Source organism: Eucyclogobius newberryi, unplaced genomic scaffold (genome assembly GCF_026437365.1).
Source record: "Eucyclogobius newberryi isolate DKJ021-1_F unplaced genomic scaffold, fEucNew1.0.hap1 SCAF_164, whole genome shotgun sequence".
In the NCBI taxonomy this organism is placed as follows: domain Eukaryota; kingdom Metazoa; phylum Chordata; class Actinopteri; order Gobiiformes; family Gobiidae; genus Eucyclogobius; species Eucyclogobius newberryi.
This window is the reverse complement of record NW_027315795.1, coordinates 39,030-66,929: the sequence shown is the minus strand read 5'-3', so window position 1 is coordinate 66,929 and position 27,900 is coordinate 39,030. Positions and strand designations below refer to the sequence as shown.

General features: G+C 41.7%; 1 protein-coding gene across 1 annotated transcript in view; it reads right to left on the bottom strand.

Annotated features, from left to right (window-relative positions):
• Positions 1–27,900, bottom strand: part of LOC140362369 (uncharacterized) — a gene marked incomplete at its 5' end in the record, with an annotated part of 131,557 nt that overhangs the window by 84,339 nt on the left and 19,318 nt on the right. Inside the window, 2 exons of the mRNA XM_072448465.1 lie at positions 7,805–7,900; positions 20,130–20,272. Coding sequence (XP_072304566.1) covers positions 7,805–7,900; positions 20,130–20,272 — 239 coding nt within the window. The remainder of the gene's footprint in view (positions 1–7,804; positions 7,901–20,129; positions 20,273–27,900) is intronic.

The window sequence follows — 27,900 nt, the reverse complement described above, 5'->3', positions numbered from 1 at the left end:
GGAGGTGTTATTGGAGGTGTTATTGGAGGCGTTATTGGAGGTGTTATTGGAGGTGTTATTGGAGGTGTTATTGGAGGTGTTATTGGAGGTGTTATTGGAGGTGTTATTGGAGGCGTTATTGGAGGTGTTATTGGAGGCGTTATTGGAGGCGTTATTGGAGGCTTTACTGGAGGCGTTATTGGAGGTGTTATTGGAAGCGTTATTGGAGGTGTTATTGGAGGTGTTATTGGAGGTGTTATTGGAGGCGTTATTGGAGGCGTTATTGGAGGCGTTATTGGAGGTGTTATTGGAGGTGTTATTGGAGGCGTTATTGGAGGCGTTATTGGAGGTGTTATTGGGGTGTTATTGGAGGTGTTATTGGAGGTGTTATTGGAGGTGTTATTGGCGCGTTATTGGAGGCTTTATTGGGGGCATTATTGGAGGTGTTATTGGAGGTGTTATTGGACGTGTTATTGGAGGTGTTATTGGAGGTGTTATTGGAGGCGTTATTGGAGGTGTTATTGGAGGCGTTATTGGAGGTGTTATTGGAGGTGTTATTGGAGGTGTTATTGGAGGTGTTATTGGAGGTGTTATTGGAGGTGTTATTGGGAGCTTTACTGGAGGCGTTATTGGAGGTGTTATTGGAGGCGTTATTGGAGGTGTTATTGGAGGTGTTATTGGAGGTGTTATTGGGGGCGTTATTGGAGGTGTTATTGGAGGTGTTATTGGAGGCTTTATTGGAGGCTTTATTGGGGGTGTTATTGAAGGTGTTATTGGGGTGTTATTGGAGGTGTTATTGGAGGTGTAATTGGAGGTGTTATTGGAGGGGTTATTGGAGCGTTATTGGAGGTGTTATTGGAGGTGTTATTGGAGGTGTTATTGGAGGTGTTATTGAAGGCGTTATTGGAGGCGTTATTGGAGGTGTTATTGGAGGTGTTATTAGAGGTGTTATTGGGGCGTTATTGGGGCGTTATTGGAGGCGTTATTGGAGGTGTTATTGGAGGTGTTATTGGAGGTGTTATTGGGGCGTTATTGGGGCGTTATTGGAGGCGTTATTGGAGGTGTTATTGGAGGTGTTATTGGAGGTGTTATTGGGGCGTTATTGGGGCGTTATTGGGGCGTTATTGGAGGTGTTATTGGAGGCTTTATTGGGGGCGTTATTGAAGGTGTTATTGGAGGTGTTATTGAAGGTGTTATTGGAGGTGTTATTGGAGGTGTTATTGAAGGTGTTATTGGAGGTGTTATTGAAGGTGTTATTGGAGGTGTTATTGAAGGTGTTATTGGAGGTGTTATTGGAGGTGTTATTGGAGGTGTTATTGGAGGTGTTATTGGAGGTGTTATTGGGGGCGTTATTGGAGGCTTTATTGGGGGTGTTATTGAAGGTGTTATTGGAGGTGTTATTGGAGGTGTTATTGGAGGTGTTATTGGAGGTGTTATTGAAGGCGTTATTGGAGGCTTTATTGGGGGTGTTATTGGAGGCTTTATTGGGGCGTTATTGGAGGTGTTATTGGAGGTGTTATTGGAGGTGTTATTGGAGGTGTTATTGGAGGTGTTATTGGAGGCTTTATTGGAGGTGTTATTGAAGGTGTTATTGGAGGTGTTATTGGAGGTGTTATTGGAGGTGTTATTGGGGTGTTATTGGAGGTGTTATTGGAGGTGTTATTGGAGGTGTTTTTGGACGTGTTATTGGAGGTGTTATTGGAGGTGTTATTGGAGGTGTTATTGAAGGCGTTATTGGAGGCGTTATTGGAGGTGTTATTGGAGGTGTTATTAGAGGTGTTATTGGGGCGTTATTGGGGCGTTATTGGAGGCGTTATTGGAGGTGTTATTGGAGGTGTTATTGGAGGTGTTATTGGGGCGTTATTGGGGCGTTATTGGAGGCGTTATTGGAGGTGTTATTGGAGGTGTTATTGGAGGTGTTATTGGGGCGTTATTGGGGCGTTATTGGAGGTGTTATTGGAGGCTTTATTGGGGGCGTTATTGAAGGTGTTATTGGAGGTGTTATTGAAGGTGTTATTGGAGGTGTTATTGAAGGTGTTATTGGAGGTGTTATTGGAGGTGTTATTGAAGGTGTTATTGGAGGTGTTATTGAAGGTGTTATTGGAGGTGTTATTGGAGGTGTTATTGGGGTGTTATTGGAGGTGTTATTGGAGGTGTTATTGGAGGTGTTATTGGCGCGTTATTGGAGGCGTTATTGGAGGCTTTATTGGGGGCGCTATTGGAGGCTTTATTGGGGGTGTTATTGAAGGTGTTATTGGGGTGTTATTGGAGGTGTTATTGGAGGTGTTATTGGAGGTGTTATTGGAGGTGTTATTGGAGGCGTTATTGGAGGCGTTATTGGAGGCGTTATTGGAGGCGTTATTGGAGGTGTTATTGGAGGTGTTATTGGAGGCGTTATTGGAGGCGTTATTGGAGGCGTTATTGGAGGCGTTATTGGAGGCGTTATTGGGGGTGTTATTGGAGGTGTTATTGGCGCGTTATTGGAGGCGTTATTGGAGGCGTTATTGGAGGTGTTATTGGAGGTGTTATTGGAGGTGTTATTGGAGGTGTTATTGGAGGTGTTATTGGAGGCGTTATTGGAGGTGTTATTGGAGGTGTTATTGGAGGTGTTATTGGAGGTGTTATTGGAGGCGTTATTGGAGGCGTTATTGGAGGCGTTATTGGAGGCGTTATTGGAGGTGTTATTGGAGGCGTTATTGGAGGCGTTATTGGAGGTGTTATTGGGGTGTTATTGGAGGTGTTATTGGAGGTGTTATTGGAGGTGTTATTGGCGCGTTATTGGAGGCTTTATTGGGGGCATTATTGGAGGTGTTATTGGAGGTGTTATTGGAGGTGTTATTGGAGGCGTTATTGGAGGTGTTATTGGAGGCGTTATTGGAGGCGTTATTGGAGGTGTTATTGGAGGTGTTATTGGAGGCGTTATTGGAGGTGTTATTGGAGGTGTTATTGGAGGTGTTATTGGGAGCTTTACTGGAGGCGTTATTGGAGGTGTTATTGGAGGCGTTATTGGAGGTGTTATTGGAGGTGTTATTGGAGGTGTTATTGGGGGCGTTATTGGAGGTGTTATTGGAGGTGTTATTGGAGGCTTTATTGGAGGCTTTATTGGGGGTGTTATTGAAGGTGTTATTGGGGTGTTATTGGAGGTGTTATTGGAGGTGTAATTGGAGGTGTTATTGGAGGTGTTATTGGAGGGGTTATTGGAGCGTTATTGGAGGTGTTATTGGAGGTGTTATTGGAGGTGTTATTGGAGGTGTTATTGAAGGCGTTATTGGAGGCGTTATTGGAGGTGTTATTGGAGGTGTTATTAGAGGTGTTATTGGGGCGTTATTGGGGCGTTATTGGAGGCGTTATTGGAGGTGTTATTGGAGGTGTTATTGGAGGTGTTATTGGGGCGTTATTGGGGCGTTATTGGAGGCGTTATTGGAGGTGTTATTGGAGGTGTTATTGGAGGTGTTATTGGGGCGTTATTGGGGCGTTATTGGGGCGTTATTGGAGGTGTTATTGGAGGCTTTATTGGGGGCGTTATTGAAGGTGTTATTGGAGGTGTTATTGAAGGTGTTATTGGAGGTGTTATTGGAGGTGTTATTGAAGGTGTTATTGAAGGTGTTATTGGAGGTGTTATTGGAGGTGTTATTGAAGGTGTTATTGGAGGTGTTATTGGAGGTGTTATTGGAGGTGTTATTGAAGGTGTTATTGGAGGTGTTATTGAAGGTGTTATTGGAGGTGTTATTGGAGGTGTTATTGGGGGCGTTATTGGAGGCTTTATTGGGGGTGTTATTGGAGGTGTTATTGGAGGTGTTATTGGAGGTGTTATTGGAGGCGTTATTGGAGGCTTTATTGGGGGTGTTATTGGAGGCATTATTGGGGCGTTATTGGAGGTGTTATTGGAGGTGTTATTGGAGGTGTTATTGGAGGTGTTATTGAAGGCGTTATTGGAGGCGTTATTGGAGGTGTTATTGGAGGTGTTATTAGAGGTGTTATTGGGGCGTTATTGGGGCGTTATTGGAGGCGTTATTGGAGGTGTTATTGGAGGTGTTATTGGAGGTGTTATTGGGGCGTTATTGGGGCGTTATTGGAGGCGTTATTGGAGGTGTTATTGGAGGTGTTATTGGAGGTGTTATTGGGGCGTTATTGGGGCGTTATTGGAGGTGTTATTGGAGGCTTTATTGGGGGCGTTATTGAAGGTGTTATTGGAGGTGTTATTGAAGGTGTTATTGGAGGTGTTATTGGAGGTGTTATTGAAGGTGTTATTGGAGGTGTTATTGAAGGTGTTATTGGAGGTGTTATTGGAGGTGTTATTGAAGGTGTTATTGGAGGTGTTATTGAAGGTGTTATTGGAGGTGTTATTGGAGGTGTTATTGGAGGTGTTATTGAAGGTGTTATTGGAGGTGTTATTGAAGGTGTTATTGGAGGTGTTATTGGAGGTGTTATTGGGGGCGTTATTGGAGGCTTTATTGGGGGTGTTATTGAAGGTGTTATTGGAGGTGTTATTGGAGGTGTTATTGGAGGTGTTATTGGAGGTGTTATTGGAGGCGTTATTGGAGGCTTTATTGGGGGTGTTATTGGAGGCTTTATTGGGGCGTTATTGGAGGTGTTATTGGAGGTGTTATTGGAGGTGTTATTGGAGGTGTTATTGGAGGTGTTATTGAAGGCGTTATTGGAGGCGTTATTGGAGGTGTTATTGGAGGTGTTATTAGAGGTGTTATTGGGGCGTTATTGGGGCGTTATTGGAGGCGTTATTGGAGGTGTTATTGGAGGTGTTATTGGAGGTGTTATTGGGGCGTTATTGGGGCGTTATTGGAGGCGTTATTGGAGGTGTTATTGGAGGTGTTATTGGAGGTGTTATTGGGGCGTTATTGGGGCGTTATTGGAGGTGTTATTGGAGGCTTTATTGGGGGCGTTATTGAAGGTGTTATTGGAGGTGTTATTGAAGGTGTTATTGGAGGTGTTATTGAAGGTGTTATTGGAGGTGTAATTGGAGGTGTTATTGGAGGTGTTATTGGCGCGTTATTGGAGGCTTTATTGGAGGTGTTATTGGAGGTGTTATTGGAGGCTTTATTGGGGGCGTTATTGAAGGTGTTATTGGGGTGTTATTGGAGGTGTTATTGGAGGTGTAATTGGAGGTGTTATTGGCGCGTTATTGGAGGCTTTATTGGGGGCGTTATTGGAGGCGTTATTAGAGGTGTTATTGGAGGTGTTATTGGAGGTGTTATTGGAGGTGTTATTGGAGGTGTTATTGGAGGTGTTATTGGAGGCTTTATTGGAGGCGTTATTGGAGGTGTTATTGGAGGTGTTATTAGAGGTGTTATTGGAGGTGTTATTGGAGGTGTTATTGGAGGTGTTATTGGAGGTGTTATTGGAAGCTTTACTGGAGGCGTTATTGGAGGTGTTATTGGAGGTGTTATTGGAGGTGTTATTGAAGTTGTTATTGGGGGCGTTATTGGAGGTGTTATTGGAGGCTTTATTGGGGGTGTTATTGAAGGTGTTATTGGGGTGTTATTGGAGGTGTTATTGGAGGTGTAATTGGAGGTGTTATTGGCGCGTTATTGGAGGCTTTATTGGGGGCGTTATTGGAGGTGTTATTGGAGGTTTTATTGGGGGCGTTATTGGAGGCGTTATTGGAGGTGTTATTGGGGCGTTATTGGAGGTGTTATTGGAGGTGTTATTGGAGGTGTTATTGGAGGTGTTATTGGAGGCTTTATTGGAGGCGTTATTGGAGGTGTTATTGGACGTGTTATTGAAGGTGTTATTGAAGGTGTTATTGGATGTGTTATTAGAGGTGTTATTGGAGGTGTTATTGGAGGTGTTATTGGAGGTGTTATTGGAGGTGTTATTGGAAGCTTTACTGGAGGCGTTATTCGAGGTGTTATTGGAGGTGTTATTGGAGGTGTTATTGAAGGTGTTATTGGGGGCGTTATTGGAGGTGTTATTGGAGGCTTTATTGGGGGTGTTATTGAAGGTGTTATTGGGGTGTTATTGGAGGTGTTATTGGAGGTGTAATTGGAGGTGTTATTGGCGCGTTATTGGAGGCTTTATTGGGGGCGTTATTGGAGGTGTTATTGGAGGTTTTATTGGGGGCGTTATTGGAGGTGTTATTGGGGGCATTATTGGAGGCGTTATTGGAGGTGTTATTGGAGGTGTTATTGGAGGCTTTATTGGAGGTGTTATTGGACGTGTTATTGAAGGTGTTATTGGAGGTGTTATTGGAGGTGTTATTGGGGGCATTATTGGAGGCGTTATTGGAGGCGTTATTGGAGGTGTTATTGAAGGTGTTATTGGAGGTGTTATTGGAGGCGTTATTGGAGGTGTTATTAAGGCGTTATTGGGGGCGTTATTGGAGGCGTTATTGGAGGTGTTATTGGAGGCGTTATTGGAGGTGTTATTGGAGGCGTTATTGGGGGCATTATTGGAGGTGTTATTGGAGGTGTTATTGGAAGCTTTACTGGAGGCGTTATTAGAGGTGTTATTGGGGCGTTATTGGAGGTGTTATTGGAGGTGTTATTTGGGGTGTTATTGGAGGTGTTATTGGAGGTGTTATTGGAAGCTTTACTGGAGGCGTTATTGGAGGTGTTATTGGGGCGTTATTGGAGGTGTTATTGGAGGTGTTATTGGAAGCTTTACTGGAGGCGTTATTGGAGGTGTTATTGGGGCGTTATTGGAGGTGTTATTGGGGGCATTATTGGAGGCGTTATTGGAGGTGTTATTGGAGGTGTTATTGGAGGCTTTATTGGAGGTGTTATTGGACGTGTTATTGAAGGTGTTATTGGAGGTGTTATTGGAGGTGTTATTGGGGGCATTATTGGAGGCGTTATTGGAGGCGTTATTGGAGGTGTTATTGAAGGTGTTATTGGAGGTGTTATTGGAGGCGTTATTGGAGGTGTTATTGGGGCGTTATTGGGGGCGTTATTGGAGGCGTTATTGGAGGTGTTATTGGAGGCGTTATTGGAGGTGTTATTGGAGGCGTTATTGGAAGCTTTACTGGAGGCGTTATTAGAGGTGTTATTGGGGCGTTATTGGAGGTGTTATTGGAGGTGTTATTTGGGGTGTTATTGGAGGTGTTATTGGAGGTGTTATTGGAAGCTTTACTGGAGGCGTTATTGGAGGTGTTATTGGGGCGTTATTGGAGGTGTTATTGGAGGTGTTATTGGAAGCTTTACTGGAGGCGTTATTGGAGGTGTTATTGGGGCGTTATTGGAGGTGTTGTGGTGACGTTGGATATATTTTGGGGGTATTTCTTTAGGTGTTTTGGGGGTATTTCTTTAGGTGTTTTGGAGGTATTTCCTGCTGTTTTGGTGTTATTGGAGGCGTTTTTGTTGAGTTAATACACACAAGTTCTTAGATCATATTTTAGGTGCTTTGGTGGTTTGAGTCGTTGCTGTCATGGTCACCGTCCGTCCGGTGATGTATAGTTTATCTTGTTTTACTCACGGGTTTTCTGTCTCTGCTCCTCTTGGTTTCTCCCTCCCTTCTTGTTCTCCCTCTGGTTACCGCCCCCTTGTCTCTCTGGTTACTGCCCCTTTTGTCTCTCTGCTCATCACTGCTGTATGTCATTGTTAATCACTGGCTGTAGGGTTTTAGGTGTTGGTTTTCCTCGGTTCAGTGCGAGATTGTCTGCGAAGCCCTGTTAGCCCCAACATTCGAGCGTTTTGAGATTTTGATTATCCTCTGACAACGCTGGTTTTGCCTTGTGCACCGAACCTGGGACGGACCTGACTCCGCCTCTCGTTTGCCCCTGACCCGCCGCTGGAAGGATATTTTGTTGCTGTTTCCGGCTCAGTAATTGGCTCCGTTCTGCCGTTCGTGACAGTTGCAGGTTAAAACTCACCGTCCACAGATCTGACACAGCATGAAGGACCTTGTGTTCCTGAACCTCCAGATTGCTTCTCTGCTGCTGCTGCACCAGGCTCAGCTTCTGGAGAACCTGAGGAAAAGGACAGGGTTACTATGGTTACTATAGATGGACATCAGACATAATTGGCAGACACGGTTCGATGCTCATGCATGGATCACATCACAACTCCTCTAGTCTGGAGCCACTCTTGAATGTTTCCGATTACGCTAACAGTAGCTGTTAGCATTATCTGTTAGCATTAGCTGTTAGCATTAACCAGAGTATTCCAACCCAACAACACATTAAGGTCCAATAAGGTCTTGGACCTTATTGGATTTTAAAAAGTTACTGTTGAATGTGTTGAATATGTTATTATGTTTATTTTAAATCAAACTTAAGAGTGTAAAACTTGCATCTGAGCTACATTTCTGATATCTAGTGACATTTAGTGCTATATAGTGACATCTAGTGATATATAGTGAAATATAGTGACATCTAGTGATATATAGTGAAATATAGTGACATCTAGTGATATATAGTGAAATATAGTGACATCTAGTGATATATAGTGAAATATAGTGACATCTAGTGATATATAGTGAAATATAGTGACATCTAGTGATATATAGTGAAATATAGTGACATCTAGTGATATATAGAGAAATATAGTGACATCTAGTGATATATAGTGACATCTAGTGACATCGAGTGTTATATAGTAACATCTAGTGACATATAGTGATATATAGTGACATCTAGTGATATATAGTGACATCTAGTGATATATAGTGACATATAGTGACATCTAGTGACATATAGTGACATATAGTGACATTTAGTGCAATATAGTGACATCTAGTGATATATAGTGAAATATAGTGACATCTAGTGATATATAGTGATATATAGTGACATCTAGTGATATAGAGTGATATAGAGTGACATCTAGTGACATCTAGTGATATATAGTGACATCTAGTGATATATAGTGAAATATAGTGACATCTAGTGATATATAGTGAAATATAGTGACATCTAGTGATATATAGTGAAATATAGTGACATCTAGTGATATATAGTGATATATAGTGACATCTAGTGACATATAGTGATATATAGTGACATCTAGTGACATATAGTGATATATAGTGACATCTAGTGATATAGGGTGAAATATAGTGACATCTAGTGATATATAGTGAAATATAGTGACATCTAGTGATATATAGTGAAATATAGTGACATCTAGTGATATAGAGTGACATCTAGTGACATCGAGTGATATATAGTGACATCTAGTGACATCTAGTGACATATAGTGATATATAGTGACATCTAGTGATATATAGTGACATATAGTGACATCTAGTGATATAGAGTGACATCTAGTGACATTTAGTGCTATATAGTGACATCTAGTGATATATAGTGAAATATAGTGACATCTAGTGATATATAGTGATATATAGTGACATCTAGTGACATATAGTGACATATAGTGATATATAGTGACATCTATTGATATATAGTGACATCTAGTGATATATAGTGACATATAGTGATATATAGTGACATCTAGTGATATATATTGACATCTAGTGATATATAGTGACATCTAGTGACATATAGTGATATATAGTGACATCTAGTGATATATAGTGACATCTAGTGATATATAGTGACATTTAGTGACATCTAGTGACATATAGTGACATTTAGTGCAATATAGTGACATCTAGTGATATAGAGTGATATAGAGTGACATCTAGTGACATCTAGTGATATATAGTGACATCTAGTGATATATAGTGAAATATAGTGACATCTAGTGATATATAGTGAAATATAGTGACATCTAGTGATATATAGTGAAATATAGTGACATCTAGTGATATATAGTGATATATAGTGACATCTAGTGACATATAGTGACATATAGTGATATATAGTGACATCTAGTGACATATAGTGATATATAGTGACATCTAGTGATATATAGTGACATATAGTGACATCTAGTGACATCTAGTGATATAGAGTGATATAGAGTGACATCTAGTGACATATAGTGATATATAGTGACATCTAGTGACATATAGTGACATCTAGTGACATCTAGTGATATAGAGTGATATAGAGTGACATCTAGTGACATATAGTGACATCTAGTGACATATAGGGACATCTAGTGATATAGAGTGATATAGAGTGACATCTAGTGACATCTAGTGATATAGAGTGATATAGAGTGACATCTAGTGACATTTAGTGCAATATAGTGACATCTAGTGATATAGAGTGATATAGAGTGACATCTAGTGACATCTAGTGATATATAGTGACATCTAGTGACATTTAGTGCAAAATAGTGACATCTAGTGATATAGAGTGATATATAGTGACATCTAGTGTTTTTCAGACTTCCTATAAGTGATCTGTTCTTCTGTATCTACCTGCGTTGCACCAATGAAATTTCCCCATGTGGGACAGTAAAGGAATATCTTATCTTATCTTATCTTATCTTATCTTATCTAGTGATATAGAGTGATATATAGTGACATTTAGTGCAATATAGTGACATCTAGTGATATAGAGTGATATATAGTGACATCTAGTGTTTTTCAGACTTCCTATAAGTGATCTGTTCTTCTGGATCTACCTGCGTTGCACCAATGAAATTTCCCCATGTGGGACAATAAAGGAATATCTTATCTTATCTTATCTTATCTAGTGATATAGAGTGATATATAGTGACATATAGTGACATTTAGTGCAATATAGTGACATCTAGTGATATAGAGTGATATAGAGTGACATCTAGTGACATCTAGTGACATTTAGTGCAATATAGTGACATCTAGTGATATAGAGTGATATAGAGTGACATCTAGTGACATCTAGTGACATAGAGTGATATAGAGTGACATCTAGTGACATTTAGTGCAATATAGTGACATCTAGTGATATAGAGTGATATAGAGTGACATCTAGTGACATCTAGTGACATTTAGTGCAATATAGTGACGTCTAGTGACATAGAGTGATATAGAGTGACATCTAGTGACATCTAGTGACATTTAGTGCAATATAGTGACATCTAGTGATATAGAGTGATATAGAGTGACATCTAGTGACATCTAGTGACATTTAGTGCAATATAGTGACATCTAGTGACATAGAGTGATATAGAGTGACATCTAGTGACATCTAGTGACATTTAGTGCTATATAGTGACATCTAGTGATATATAGTGAAATATAGTGACATCTAGTGATATATAGTGAAATATAGTGACATCTAGTGATATATAGTGAAATATAGTGACATCTAGTGATATATAGTGAAATATAGTGACATCTAGTGATATATAGTGAAATATAGTGACATCTAGTGATATATAGTGGAATATAGTGACATCTAGTGATATATAGTGAAATATAGTGACATCTAGTGATATATAGTGAAATATAGTGACATCTAGTGATATATAGAGAAATATAGTGACATCTAGTGATATATAGTGATATATAGTGACATCTAGTGATATATAGTGACATCTAGTGATATATAGTGACATATAGTGACATCTAGTGACATATAGTGACATATAGTGACATTTAGTGCAATATAGTGACATCTAGTGATATAGAGTGATATAGAGTGACATCTAGTGACATCTAGTGATATATAGTGACATCTAGTGATATATAGTGAAATATAGTGACATCTAGTGATATATAGTGAAATATAGTGACATCTAGTGATATATAGTGAAATATAGTGACATCTAGTGATATATAGTGATATATAGTGACATCTAGTGACATATAGTGATATATAGTGACATCTAGTGACATATAGTGATATATAGTGACATCTAGTGATATAGGGTGAAATATAGTGACATCTAGTGATATATAGTGAAATATAGTGACATCTAGTGATATATAGTGAAATATAGTGACATCTAGTGATATAGAGTTATATATAGTGACATCTAGTGACATCTAGTGACATATAGTGATATATAGTGACATCTAGTGATATATAGTGACATATAGTGACATCTAGTGATATAGAGTGACATCTAGTGACATTTAGTGCTATATAGTGACATCTAGTGATATATAGTGAAATATAGTGACATCTAGTGATATATAGTGATATATAGTGACATCTAGTGACATATAGTGACATATAGTGATATATAGTGACATCTATTGATATATAGTGACATCTAGTGATATATAGTGACATATAGTGATATATAGTGACATCTAGTGACATCTAGTGACATATAGTGATATATAGTGACATCTAGTGATATATAGTGACATATAGTGACATCTAGTGATATAGAGTGACATCTAGTGACATTTAGTGCTATATAGTGACATCTAGTGATATATAGTGAAATATAGTGACATCTAGTGATATATAGTGATATATAGTGACATCTAGTGACATATAGTGACATATAGTGATATATAGTGACATCTATTGATATATAGTGACATCTAGTGATATATAGTGACATATAGTGATATATAGTGACATCTAGTGATATATAGTGACATCTAGTGATATATAGTGACATCTAGTGACATATAGTGATATATAGTGACATCTAGTGATATATAGTGACATCTAGTGATATATAGTGACATTTAGTGACATCTAGTGACATCTAGTGACATCTAGTGACATTTAGTGCAATATAGTGAAATATAGTGACATCTAGTGATATATAGTGACATCTAGTGATATATAGTGAAATATAGTGACATCTAGTGATATATAGTGAAATATAGTGACATCTAGTGATATATAGTGAAATATAGTGACATCTAGTGATATATAGTGATATATAGTGACATCTAGTGACATATAGTGACATATAGTGATATATAGTGACATCTAGTGACATATAGTGATATATAGTGACATCTAGTGATATATAGTGACATATAGTGACATCTAGTGACATCTAGTGATATAGAGTGATATAGAGTGACATCTAGTGACATATAGTGATATATAGTGACATCTAGTGACATCTAGTGATATAGAGTGATATAGAGTGACATCTAGTGACATATAGTGACATCTAGTGACATATAGGGACATCTAGTGATATAGAGTGATATAGAGTGACATCTAGTGACATTTAGTGCAATATAGTGACATCTAGTGATATAGAGTGATATAGAGTGACATCTAGTGACATCTAGTGATATATAGTGACATCTAGTGACATTTAGTGCAAAATAGTGACATCTAGTGATATAGAGTGATATATAGTGACATCTAGTGTTTTTCAGACTTCCTATAAGTGATCTGTTCTTCTGGATCTACCTCTGTATCTACCTGCGTTGCACCAATGAAATTTCCCCATGTGAGACAATAAAGGATTATCTTATCTTATCTTATCTTATCTTATCTAGTGATATAGAGTGATATATAGTGACATATAGTGACATTTAGTGCAATATAGTGACATCTAGTGACATAGAGTGATATAGAGTGACATCTAGTGACATCTAGTGACATTTAGTGCAATATAGTGACATCTAGTGATATAGAGTGATATAGAGTGACATCTAGTGACATCTAGTGACATTTAGTGCAATATAGTGACATCTAGTGACATAGAGTGATATAGAGTGACATCTAGTGACATCTAGTGACATTTAGTGCAATATAGTGACATATAGTGACATCTAGTGACATAGAGTGATATAGAGTGATATGGAGTGATATAGAGTGACATCTAGTGACATCTAGTGACATTTAGTGCAATATAGTGACATATAGTGACATCTAGTGACATAGAGTGACATCTAGTGATATAGAGTGACACTAAACAGTGTTTTGTTACTGGTGAGAAGCAGAAAAACAACAATGTCAATCATTTGTTCTGTAAGTGACTCAAGACCTGAGCAAAATTATGGGTCGGACAGGGGTATTATGGGGTGGACAGGGGTATTATGGGATGGACAGGGGTATTATGGGGTGGACAGGGGTATTATGGAGTGGACAAGGGTATTATGGGATGGACAGGGGTATTATGGGTTGGACAGGGGTATTATGGGGTGGACAGGGGTATTATGGGATGGACAGGGGTATTATGAAGTGGACAGGGGTATTATGGGATGGACAGGGGTATTATGGGATGGACAGGGGTATTATGAAGTGGACAGGGGTATTATGGGATGCACAGGGGTATTATGGGATGGACAGGGGTATTATGAAGTGGACAGGGGTATTATGGGATGGACAGGGGTATTATGGGTTGGACAGGGGTATTATGGGGTGGACAGGGGTATTATGGGATGGACAAGGATATTAAGGGATGGACAGGGGTATTATGGGATGGACAGGGGTATTATGGGGTGGACAGGGGTATTATGGGATGGACAGGGGTATTATGGGATGGACAGGGGTATTATGGGATGGACAGGGGTATTATGGGGTGGACAGGGGTATTATGGGATGGACAGGGGTATTATGGGGTGGACAGGGGTATTATGGGATGGACAGGGGTATTATGGGGTGGACAGGGGTATTATGGGATGGACAGGGGTATTATGGGATGGACAAGGATATTAAGGGATGGACAGGGGTATTATGGGATGGACAGGGGTATTATGGGGTGGACAGGGGTATTATGGGATGGACAGGGGTATTATGGGATGGACAGGGGTATTATGGGTTGGACAGGGGTATTATGGGGTGGACAGGGGTATTATGGGATGGACAGGGGTATTATGGGGTGGACAGGGGTATTATGGGATGGACAGGGGTATTATGGGATGGACAAGGATATTAAGGGATGGACAGGGGTATTATGGGTTGGACAGGGGTATTATGGGTTGGAGAGGGGTATTATGGGATGGACAGGGGTATTATGGGATGGACAGGGGTATTATGGGTCGGACAGGGGTATTATTATGGGGTGGACAGGGGTATTATGGGATGGACAGGGATTTATGGGATGGACAGGGGTATTATGGGTTGGACAGGGGTATTATGGGGTGGACAGGGGTATTATGGGATGGACAGGGGTATTATGGGGTGGACAGGGGTATTATGGGTTGGACAGGGGTATTATGGGGTGGACAGGGGTATTATGGGTTGGACAGGGGTATTATGGGGTGGACAGGGGTATTAAGGGATGGACAAGGATATTAAGGGATGGACAGGGGTATTATGGGTTGGACAGGGGTATTATGGGGTGGACAGGGGTATTATGGGATGGACAAGGATATTAAGGGATGGACAGGGGTATTATGGGTTGGACAGGGGTATTATGGGGTGGACAGGGGTATTATGGGGTGGACAGGGGTATTATGGAGTGGACAAGGGTATTATGGGATGGACAGGGGTATTATGGGTTGGACAGGGGTATTATGGGATGGACAGGGGTATTATGGGATGGACAGGGGTATTATGGGTTGGACAGGGGTATTATGGGGTGGACAGGGGTATTATGGAGTGGACAGGGGTATTATGGGATGGACAGGGGTATTATGGGTTGGAGAGGGGTATTATGGCATGGACAGGGGTATTATGGGATGGACAGGGGTATTATGGGTCGGACAGGGGTATTATGGGGTGGACAGGGGTATTATGGGATGGACAGGGGTATTATGGGATGGACAGGGGTATTATGAAGTGGACAGGGGTATTATGGGATGGACAGGGGTATTATGGGTTGGACAGGGGTATTATGGGGTGGACAGGGGTATTATGGGATGGACAGGGGTATTATGGGATGGACAAGGATATTAAGGGATGGACAGGGGTATTATGGGATGGACAGGGGTATTATGGGGTGGACAGGGGTATTATGGGATGGACAGGGGTATTATGGGATGGACAGGGGTATTATGGGTTGGACAGGGGTATTATGGGGTGGACAGGGGTATTATGGGATGGACAGGGGTATTATGGGGTGGACAGGGGTATTATGGGATGGACAGGGGTATTATGGGATGGACAAGGATATTAAGGGATGGACAGGGGTATTATGGGTTGGACAGGGGTATTATGGGTTGGAGAGGGGTATTATGGGATGGACAGGGGTATTATGGGATGGACAGGGGTATTATGGGTCGGACAGGGGTATTATGGGGTGGACAGGGGTATTATGGGATGGACAGGGATTTATGGGATGGACAGGGGTATTATGGGTTGGACAGGGGTATTATGGGGTGGACAGGGGTATTATGGGATGGACAGGGGTATTATGGGTTGGACAGGGGTATTATGGGGTGGACAGGGGTATTATGGGTTGGACAGGGGTATTATGGGGTGGACAGGGGTATTAAGGGATGGACAAGGATATTAAGGGATGGACAGGGGTATTATGGGTTGGACAGGGGTATTATGGGTTGGACAGGGGTATTATGGGATGGACAGGGGTATTATGGGATGGACAGGGGTATTATGGGTTGGACAGGGGTATTATGGGATGGACAGGGGTATTATGGGATGGACAGGGGTATTATGGGTTGGACAGGGGTATTATGGGATGGACAGGGGTATTATGGGATGGACAGGGGTATTATGGGTTGGACAGGGGTATTATGGGATGGACAGGGGTATTAAGGGATGGACAAGGATATTAAGGGATGAACAGGGGTATTATGGAGTGGACAGGGGTATTATGGGATGGACAGGGGTATTATGGGATGGACAGGGGTATTATGGGATGGACAGGGGTATTATGAAGTGGACAGGGGTATTATGGGATGGAAAGGGGTATTATGGGATGGACAGGGGTATTATGAAGTGGACAGGGGTATTATGGGGTGGACAGGGGTATTAAGGGATGGACAGGGGTATTATGGGTTGGACAGGGGTATTAAAGGATGGACAAGGGTATTATGGGATGGACAAGGGTATTATGGGATGGACAGGGGTATTAGGGGATGGACAGGGGTATTATGGGGTGGACAGGGGTATTATGGGATGGACAGGGTTATTATGGGTTGGACAGGGGTATTATGGGGTGGACAGGGGTATTATGGGATGGACAGGGGTATTATGGGATGGACAAGGATATTAAGGGATGGACAGGGGTATTATGGGTTGGACAGGGGTATTATGGGTTGGACAGGGGTATTATGGGATGGACAGGGGTATTATGGGATGGACAGGGGTATTATGGGTTGGACAGGGGTATTATGGGATGGACAGGGGTATTATGGGATAGACAAGGATATTAAGGGATGGACAGGGGTATTATGGGTTGGACAGGGGTATTATGGGTTGGACAGGGGTATTATGGGATGGACAGGGGTATTATGGGGTGGACAAGGATATTAAGGGATGGACAGGGGTATTATGGGTTGGACAGGGGTATTATGGGATGGACAGGGGTATTATGGGGTGGACAAGGATATTAAGGGATGGACAGGGGTATTATGGGTTGGACAGGGGTATTATGGGATGGACAGGGGTATTATGGGATGGACAAGGGTATCATGGGATGGACAGGGGTATTATGGAGTGGACAGGGGTATTAGGGGATGGAGAGGGGTATTATGGGTTGGACAGGGGTATTATGGGGTGGACAGGGGTATTATGGGATGGACAGGGGTATTATGGGTTGGACAGGGGTATTATGGGGTGGACAGGGGTATTATGGGATGGACAGGGGTATTATGGGATGGACAAGGATATTAAGGGATGGACAGGGGTATTATGGGTTGGACAGGGGTATTATGGGTTGGACAGGGGTATTATGGGATAGACAAGGATATTAAGGGATGGACAGGGGTATTATGGGTTGGACAGGGGTATTATGGGTTGGACAGGGGTATTATGGGATGGACAGGGGTATTATGGGATGGACAGGGGTATTATGAAGTGGACAGGGGTATTATGGGATGGACAGGGGTATTATGGGTTGGACAGGGGTATTATGGGGTGGACAGGGGTATTATGGGATGGACAGGGGTATTATGGGATGGACAAGGATATTAAGGGATGGACAGGGGTATTATGGGATGGACAGGGGTATTATGGGGTGGACAGGGGTATTATGGGATGGACAGGGGTATTATGGGATGGACAGGGGTATTATGGGTTGGACAGGGGTATTATGGGGTGGACAGGGGTATTATGGGATGGACAGGGGTATTATGGGGTGGACAGGGGTATTATGGGATGGACAGGGGTATTATGGGATGGACAAGGATATTAAGGGATGGACAGGGGTATTATGGGTTGGACAGGGGTATTATGGGTTGGAGAGGGGTATTATGGGATGGACAGGGGTATTATGGGATGGACAGGGGTATTATGGGATGGACAGGGGTATTATGAAGTGGACAGGGGTATTATGGGATGGAAAGGGGTATTATGGGATGGACAGGGGTATTATGAAGTGGACAGGGGTATTATGGGGTGGACAGGGGTATTAAGGGATGGACAGGGGTATTATGGGTTGGACAGGGGTATTAAAGGATGGACAAGGGTATTATGGGATGGACAAGGGTATTATGGGATGGACAGGGGTATTAGGGGATGGACAGGGGTATTATGGGGTGGACAGGGGTATTATGGGATGGACAGGGTTATTATGGGTTGGACAGGGGTATTATGGGGTGGACAGGGGTATTATGGGATGGACAGGGGTATTATGGGATGGACAAGGATATTAAGGGATGGACAGGGGTATTATGGGTTGGACAGGGGTATTATGGGTTGGACAGGGGTATTATGGGATGGACAGGGGTATTATGGGATGGACAGGGGTATTATGGGTTGGACAGGGGTATTATGGGATGGACAGGGGTATTATGGGATAGACAAGGATATTAAGGGATGGACAGGGGTATTATGGGTTGGACAGGGGTATTATGGGTTGGACAGGGGTATTATGGGATGGACAGGGGTATTATGGGGTGGACAAGGATATTAAGGGATGGACAGGGGTATTATGGGTTGGACAGGGGTATTATGGGATGGACAGGGGTATTATGGGGTGGACAAGGATATTAAGGGATGGACAGGGGTATTATGGGTTGGACAGGGGTATTATGGGATGGACAGGGGTATTATGGGATGGACAAGGGTATCATGGGATGGACAGGGGTATTATGGAGTGGACAGGGGTATTAGGGGATGGAGAGGGGTATTATGGGTTGGACAGGGGTATTATGGGGTGGACAGGGGTATTATGGGATGGACAGGGGTATTATGGGTTGGACAGGGGTATTATGGGGTGGACAGGGGTATTATGGGATGGACAGGGGTATTATGGGATGGACAAGGATATTAAGGGATGGACAGGGGTATTATGGGTTGGACAGGGGTATTATGGGTTGGACAGGGGTATTATGGGATAGACAAGGATATTAAGGGATGGACAGGGGTATTATGGGTTGGACAGGGGTATTATGGGTTGGACAGGGGTATTATGGGATGGACAGGGGTATTATGGGGTGGACAAGGATATTAAGGGATGGACAGGGGTATTATGGGTTGGACAGGGGTATTAAGGGATGGACAAGGGTATTATGGGATGGACAGGGGTATTATGGGTTGGACAGGGGTATTATGGGGTGGACAGGGGTATTATGGGATGGACAAGGATATTAAGGGATGGACAGGGGTATTATGGCTTGGACAGGGGTATTATGGGATGGACAGGGGTATTAAGGGATGGACAAGGGTATTATGGGATGGACAGGGGTATTATGGGTTGGACAGGGGTATTATGGGGTGGACAGGGGTATTATGGGATGGACAAGGATATTAAGGGATGGACAGGGGTATTATGGCTTGGACAGGGGTATTATGGGATGGACAGGGGTATTATGGGATGGACAAGGATATTAAGGGATGGACAGGGGTATTATGGCTTGGACAGGGGTATTATGGGATGGACAGGGGTATTAAGGGATGGACAAGGGTATTATGGGGTGGACAGGGGTATTATGGGATGGACAGGGGTATTATGGGATGGACAGGGGTATTATGGAGTGGACAGGGGTATTATGGGATGGACAGGGGTATTATGGGGTGGACAAGGGTATTATGGGATGGACAGGGGTATTATGGGATGGACAGGGGTATTAAGGGATGGGCAAGGGTATTATGGGTTGGACAGGGGTATTATGGGGTGGACAGGGGTATTAAGGGATGGACAAGGGTATTATGGGATGGATGGGGGTATTATGGGGTGGACAGGGGTATTATGGGATGGACAGGGGTATTATGGGATGGACAGGGGTATTATGGGATGGACAGGGGTATGGACAGGGGTATTAAGGGATGGACAGGGGTATTATGGGGTATCTTATCAGACCTGGATGATCTCCTGCTCGTCTCCGGGACTCTTCTCCAGGACTCGGCTCCTTTCTCGGCTCTGGGTTTTTTGGAGCTTCCTCCTCTTGGTCTCCAGTCGCTCCATCTTCTCGGTCACCAGGAGCTGGGTCTGTGTTGCACACTCTGGAACATAGAACAGCGTTTCAGGACTTCCAGGGATGAAGGTCACTGCTCTGCCCTGCTGTCCAGTTGGTTCAAAGTCCGTCAAATTTGACCTATTCCAAAATAAGTCTGAATGTCATTTTTCCATTTGCCTTATGTCTGTGTTGTAACTATTTATGTGTCTATGCATTATTTGTGCATTACAAAAACGACATAGTGCAATGTATTATTTATGTAATGTTTTATTTTGAAATACCGGATATATATTATTTTGAAGGGTATGAAACCGGACGTAAAATGTGTGTCAGCGTTCACTCTCAGTCTGTTCCTCTCTCTGTCCAGTCTTTGATCGTTAGTAGAGATGCACCGATCAATCGGCCGCCGATTAAAAAAGCCGTTTTTATTCTGAATCGGCCAGAATCGGTGACCGGCCGGTCCATGTTGTAATTGCTGGTTTTCGGCCGATCCAAACTGACCCATGCGCACATGCGCGGTGCGTAGCAGCTCAACGAGCCCAGAGAAAAACAGCTAAAAACTGCAAGACTCTTTCAGAGCGCGGCGGCCAAAGTGTCCAGTTTACATTAAAGTCTATGTAAACGCGCGTCGAACACCTCCTGCGTTTCCCACGGCCAGATTCCTGCTTTTTACAGAGGCGCGTTTTGGTGTTTACCGCTCTAGACAAAAGCTTTGACAGGCAGAAGCTTCAAAGCGTTAAAATCGTTCGTCGCAGAAAAGTTCAGATTTGTTCAACTTTGGTGGAACACAAGAAGGACGAGCCTGGAGGAGGATCAGAGGAGACTGGACTGTGGGGTAAGTTATTACAACTTTGAGACGATTACAATCTACGTGTTGATAGTTGATGCGGTCAAAATAATTTGCACTGGTTTGTGTTTGATGAGTTCATGTGTTTATTCAGAGTTATCTGCAGAAGAGTCGGGACACATGAAGGGGCCAGAAGAAGCAGCAGCAGGGCTGTCAGAAGAGCTGTTGTTCTGCTCAACTAGCAGAGCTAAGCTACGAGCTAATGCTAACAAGAGATCTCATCCACCTGAAATGAGACTTTAAAAAGACTTTGATGCATTTGAGACAAACATTACGTAGATACAAAACTTAAATTACTGACTCGAACAGTGAAATGAGTAACTACAATCTAATGTCAGGACTATTTAACTGTCCCACAGCCTCAAACATTTTTTCACACAATCAGCTGTACTCTAGAATCTATAGTGCTCTAGAATCCGTAGTGCACTAGAATCTATAGTGCTCTAGAATCTATAGTGCTCTAGAATCCATAGTGCACTAGAATCTATAGTGCTCTAGAATCTATAGTGCTCTAGAATCTATAGTGCACTAGAATCTATAGTGCACTAGAATCTATAGTGCACTAGAATCTACAGTGCTCTAGAATCTATAGTGCACTAGAATCTATAGTGCTCTAGAATCCGTAGTGCTCTAGAATCTATAGTGCACTAGAATCTATAGTGCTCTAGAATCCGTAGTGCTCTAGAATCTATAGTGCACTAGAATCTATAGTGCTCTAGAATCTATAGTGCACTAGAATCTATAGTGCTCTAGAATCTATAGTGCTCTAGAATCTATAGTGCTCTAGAATCCGTAGTGCACTAGAATCTATAGTGCTCTAGAATCTATAGTGCTCTAGAATCTATAGTGCACTAGAATCTATAGTGCTCTAGAATCTATAGTGCACTAGAATCTATAGTGCTCTAGAGTCTATAGTGCTCTAGAATCTATAGTGCACTAGAATCTATAGTGCTCTAGAATCTATAGTGCACTAGAATCTATAGTGCTCTAGAATCTATAGTGCTCTAGAATCTATAGTGCACTAGAATCTATAGTGCTCTAGAATCTATAGTGCTCTAGAATCTATAGTGCTCTAGAATCTATAGTGCTCTAGAATCTATAGTGCACTAGAATCTATAGTGCTCTAGAATCTATAGTGCACTAGAATCTATAGTGCTCTAGAATCTATAGTGCACTAGAATCTATAGTGCTCTAGAATCTATAGTGCTCTAGAATCTATAGTGCACTAGAATCTATAGTGCTCTAGAATCTATAGTGCACTAGAATCTATAGTGCTCTAGAATCTATAGTGCTCTAGAATCTATAGTGCACTAGAATCTATAGTGCTCTAGAGTCTATAGTGCTCTAGAATCTATAGTGCACTAGAATCTATAGTGCTCTAGAATCTATAGTGCACTAGAATCTATAGTGCTCTAGAATCTATAGTGCACTAGAATCTATAGTGCTCTAGAATCTATAGTGCTCTAGAATCTATAGTGCACTAGAATCTATAGTGCTCTAGAATCTATAGTGCTCTAGAATCTATAGTGCACTAGAATCTATAGTGCTCTAGAATCTATAGTGCACTAGAATCTATAGTGCTCTAGAATCTATAGTGCACTAGAATCTATAGTGCTCTAGAATCTATAGTGCTCTAGAATCTATAGTGCTCAGGTCATTGTGCTTCTAGTGAGTGTGTGAAGTTATCAGAGCTGATGAAACTGTAAAATGATATTGGCAACATAAATGTGCCTCATTAAATATACTGTATTATAATAGTAAAAGTTTGAATAATATTGCAGTAAATGTACTGGGCTCAAATATAACTGCAGTACAATGTTCTTTAAGATCTGGATTTGCCTTCAGTCCTCCCTGCTGCTCCTGTTGCTCCTGCTCCTGCTGCTCCTGCTGCTCCTGCTGCTCCTGCTCCTTCAGGTGATGCTGGCCCTTCTGCTGCACCACAGGTGTAAAAGCATTTGGTTGGATTACAATTTGAATTTTAGCCTGTGTCATCTAAATTGCAATGTGTGTTTTTTTTGTGGAACCACGAGGAAGAGGACCTGGAGCCAGAGTCCTCCAGCTTTGAGAGGAGGTGCTGGAGCCAGAGTCCTCCAGCTTTGAGAGGAGGTGCTGGAGCCAGAGTCCTCCTGCTTTGAGAGGAGGTGCTGGAGCCAGAGTCCTCCAGCTTTGAGAGGGAGGTGCTGGAGCCAGAGTCCTCCAGCTTTGAGAGGAGGTGCTGGAGCCAGAGTCCTCCAGCTTTGAGAGGAGGTGCTGGAGCCAGAGTCCTCCAGCTTTGAGAGGAGGTGCTGGAGCCAGAGTCCTCCAGCTTTGAGAGGAGGTGCTGGAGCCAGAGTCCTCCAGCTTTGAGAGGGAGGTGCTGGAGCCAGAGTCCTCCTGCTTTGAGAGGAGGTGCTGGAGCCAGAGTCCTCCTGCTTTGAGAGGAGGTGCTGGAGCCAGAGTCCTCCAGCTTTGAGAGGAGGTGCTGGAGCCAGAGTCCTCCAGCTTTGAGAGGAGGTGCTGGAGCCAGAGTCCTCCAGCTTTGAGAGGAGGTGCTGGAGCCAGAGTCCTCCAGCTTTGAGAGGGAGGTGCTGGAGCCAGAGTCCTCCTGCTTTGAGAGGAGGTGCTGGAGCCAGAGTCCTCCTGCTTTGAGAGGAGGTACTGGAGCCAGAGTCCTCCAGCTTTGAGAGGAGGTGCTGGAGCCAGAGTCCTCCAGCTTTGAGAGGGAGGTGCTGGAGCCAGAGTCCTCCAGCTTTGAGAGGAGGTGCTGGAGCCAGAGTCCTCCAGCTTTGAGAGGAGGTGCTGGAGCCAGAGTCCTCCAGCTTTGAGAGGAGGTGCTGGAGCCAGAGTCCTCCAGCTTTGAGAGGGAGGTGCTGGAGCCAGAGTCCTCCTGCTTTGAGAGGAGGTGCTGGAGCCAGAGTCCTCCTGCTTTGAGAGGAGGTGCTGGAGCCAGAGTCCTCCTGCTTTGAGAGGAGGTGCTGGAGCCAGAGTCCTCCAGCTTTGAGAGGGAGGTGCTGGAGCCAGAGTCCTCCAGCTTTGAGAGGGAGGTGCTGGCAGCGCTCTGGGACCTCCTCCTGCAGAGGGTTCCAGCTCATTCAAAAGAATGTGTAAAATTACAAATGTATAAATTACTATATGAAAATAGTTCATTTGATTTCAATCTGGAACCACTGGAGCTGCATCTTCTGCAGGAGAAATGGACTCCTTTTTCCTCTGTGTCCCCCACTCTTCTCCAGGACATATAGTTCTGTATTTATATATTATTTTTATATATAGTTATTTATTTTTCTATTCTTCCACAAAATAAATTACATTTTAGATTCTAAAACGTGTGAACTGTACATGCACCTTTTTTCCCATATATAATACTGGGGAGTTTGTGGGAAAATCAGTGACTAGATAGAAAATCGGTATCGGAAAAATTGGTTTTGGCAGGTCCGACCTCCTTAAAAAACGGAAATCGGTATCGGCCAGGAATTTTGGAATCGGTGCATCTCTAATCGTTAGTGAAGTTTGTGCCATCCGTTTCTTTTTTCCTGCTGCCAAAAGTACATTCCAAAAGTACGTTCCAAAAGTACATTCCAAAAGTACATTCCAAAAGTACGTTCCAAAAGTACGTTCCAAAAGTACCTTCCAAAAGTACCTTCCAAAAGTACATTCCAAAAGTACATTCCTAAAGTAAGTTCCAAAAGTACATTCCAAAAGTACATTCCTAAAGTAAGTTCCAAAAGTACATTCCAAAAGTACATTCCTAAAGTAAGTTCCAAAAGTACATTCCAAAAGTACATTCCTAAAGTAAGTTCCAAAAGTACCTTCCAAAAGTACATTCCAAAAGTACATTCCTAAAGTAAGTTCCAAAAGTACATTCCAAAAGTACATTCCTAAAGTAAGTTCCAAAAGTACCTTCCAAAAGTACCTTCCAAAAGTACATTCCAAAAGTACATTCCTAAAGTAAGTTCCAAAAGTACATTCCAAAAGTACATTCCTAAAGTAAGTTCCAAAAGTACATTCCAAAAGTACCTTCCAAAAGTACATTCCAAAAGTACATTCCTAAAGTAAGTTCCAAAAGTACGTTCCAAAAGTACATTCCAAAAGTACATTCCAAAAGTACGTTCCAAAAGTACATTCCAAAAGTACGTTCCAAAAGTACATTCCAAAAGTACATTCCAAAAGTACGTTCCAAAAGTACGTTCCAAAAGTACCTTCCAAAAGTACCTTCCAAAAGTACATTCCAAAAGTACATTCCTAAAGTAAGTTCCAAAAGTACATTCCAAAAGTACATTCCTAAAGTAAGTTCCAAAAGTACATTCCAAAAGTACATTCCTAAAGTAAGTTCCAAAAGTACATTCCAAAAGTACATTCCTAAAGTAAGTTCCAAAAGTACCTTCCAAAAGTACATTCCAAAAGTACATTCCTAAAGTAAGTTCCAAAAGTACATTCCAAAAGTACATTCCTAAAGTAAGTTCCAAAAGTACCTTCCAAAAGTACATTCCTAAAGTAAGTTCCAAAAGTACATTCCAAAAGTACATTCCTAAAGTAAGTTCCAAAAGTACATTCCAAAAGTACCTTCCAAAAGTACATTCCAAAAGTACATTCCTAAAGTAAGTTCCAAAAGTACATTCCAAAAGTACATTCCTAAAGTAAGTTCCAAAAGTACATTCCAAAAGTACATTCCTAAAGTAAGTTCCAAAAGTACATTCCAAAAGTACCTTCCAAAAGTACATTCCAAAAGTACATTCCTAAAGTAAGTTCCAAAAGTACATTCCAAAAGTACATTCCTAAAGTAAGTTCCAAAAGTACATTCCAAAAGTACCTTCCAAAAGTACATTCCAAAAGTACATTCCTAAAGTAAGTTCCAAAAGTACGTTCCAAAAGTACATTCCAAAAGTACATTCCAAAAGTACGTTCCAAAAGTACATTCCAAAAGTACGTTCCAAAAGTACATTCCAAAAGTACATTCCAAAAGTACGTTCCAAAAGTACGTTCCAAAAGTACCTTCCAAAAGTACCTTCCAAAAGTACATTCCAAAAGTACATTCCTAAAGTAAGTTCCAAAAGTACATTCCAAAAGTACATTCCTAAAGTAAGTTCCAAAAGTACATTCCAAAAGTACATTCCTAAAGTAAGTTCCAAAAGTACATTCCAAAAGTACATTCCTAAAGTAAGTTCCAAAAGTACCTTCCAAAAGTACATTCCAAAAGTACATTCCTAAAGTAAGTTCCAAAAGTACATTCCAAAAGTACATTCCTAAAGTAAGTTCCAAAAGTACCTTCCAAAAGTACATTCCTAAAGTAAGTTCCAAAAGTACATTCCAAAAGTACATTCCTAAAGTAAGTTCCAAAAGTACATTCCAAAAGTACCTTCCAAAAGTACATTCCAAAAGTACATTCCTAAAGTAAGTTCCAAAAGTACATTCCAAAAGTACATTCCTAAAGTAAGTTCCAAAAGTACATTCCAAAAGTACATTCCTAAAGTAAGTTCCAAAAGTACATTCCAAAAGTACCTTCCAAAAGTACATTCCAAAAGTACATTCCTAAAGTAAGTTCCAAAAGTACATTCCAAAAGTACATTCCTAAAGTAAGTTCCAAAAGTACATTCCAAATGTACATTCCTAAAGTAAGTTCCAAAAGTACGTTCCAAAAGTACATTCCAAAAGTACGTTCCAAAAGTACATTCCAAAAGTACGTTCCAAAAGTACGTTCCAAAAGTACCTTCCAAAAGTACATTCCAAAATACGTTCCAAAATACGTTCCAAAAGTACATTCCAAAAGTACGTTCCAAAAGTACGTTCCAAAAGTACCTTCCAAAAGTACATTCCAAAATACGTTCCAAAATACGTTCCAAAAGTACATTCCAAAAGTACGTTCCAAAAGTACGTTCCAAAAGTACCTTCCAAAAGTACATTCCAAAAGTACATTCCTAAAGTAAGTTCCAAAAGTACATTCCAAAAGTACATTCCTAAAGTAAGTTCCAAAAGTACATTCCAAAAGTACATTCCTAAAGTAAGTTCCAAAAGTACATTCCAAAAGTACATTCCTAAAGTAAGTTCCAAAAGTACATTCCAAAAGTACATTCCTAAAGTAAGTTCCAAAAGTACCTTCCAAAAGTACCTTCCAAAAGTACATTCCAAAAGTACATTCCTAAAGTAAGTTCCAAAAGTACGTTCCAAAAGTACCTTCCAAAAGTACGTTCCAAAAGTACATTCCAAAAGTACATTCCAAAAGTACATTCCTAAAGTAAGTTCCAAAAGTACATTCCAAAAGTACATTCCTAAAGTAAGTTCCAAAAGTACGTTCCAAAAGTACATTCCAAAAGTACGTTCCAAAAGTACATTCCAAAATACGTTCCAAAATACGTTCCAAAAGTACATTCCAAAAGTACGTTCCAAAAGTACGTTCCAAAAGTACCTTCCAAAAGTACATTCCAAAATACGTTCCAAAATACGTTCCAAAAGTACATTCCAAAAGTACGTTCCAAAAGTACGTTCCAAAAGTACCTTCCAAAAGTACCTTCCAAAAGTACATTCCAAAAGTACATTCCTAAAGTACGTTCCAAAAGTACATTCCAAAAGTACGTTCCAAAAGTACATTCCAAAGGTATGCATTTATTGTGTCCATGGCAGGAGTTTTGAGGCCCAAGTACATAGTTCTGAAATCCAGTCTAGAGAGCACTGTTAATTCCAGTCCAATATTTGTGAGCTACAGGACAGTCCCAGAACACGTGACAGTGGTTCTATTTCATCCCTACTGACCGCCAGAGGCGGTGCATAAAGCACTGGATGATCATCCTTGCGCATGCACAGGTCGAGAATTAATAACAAAAAAGTCACCTTTGACCCCCCCGGTGGCTGGA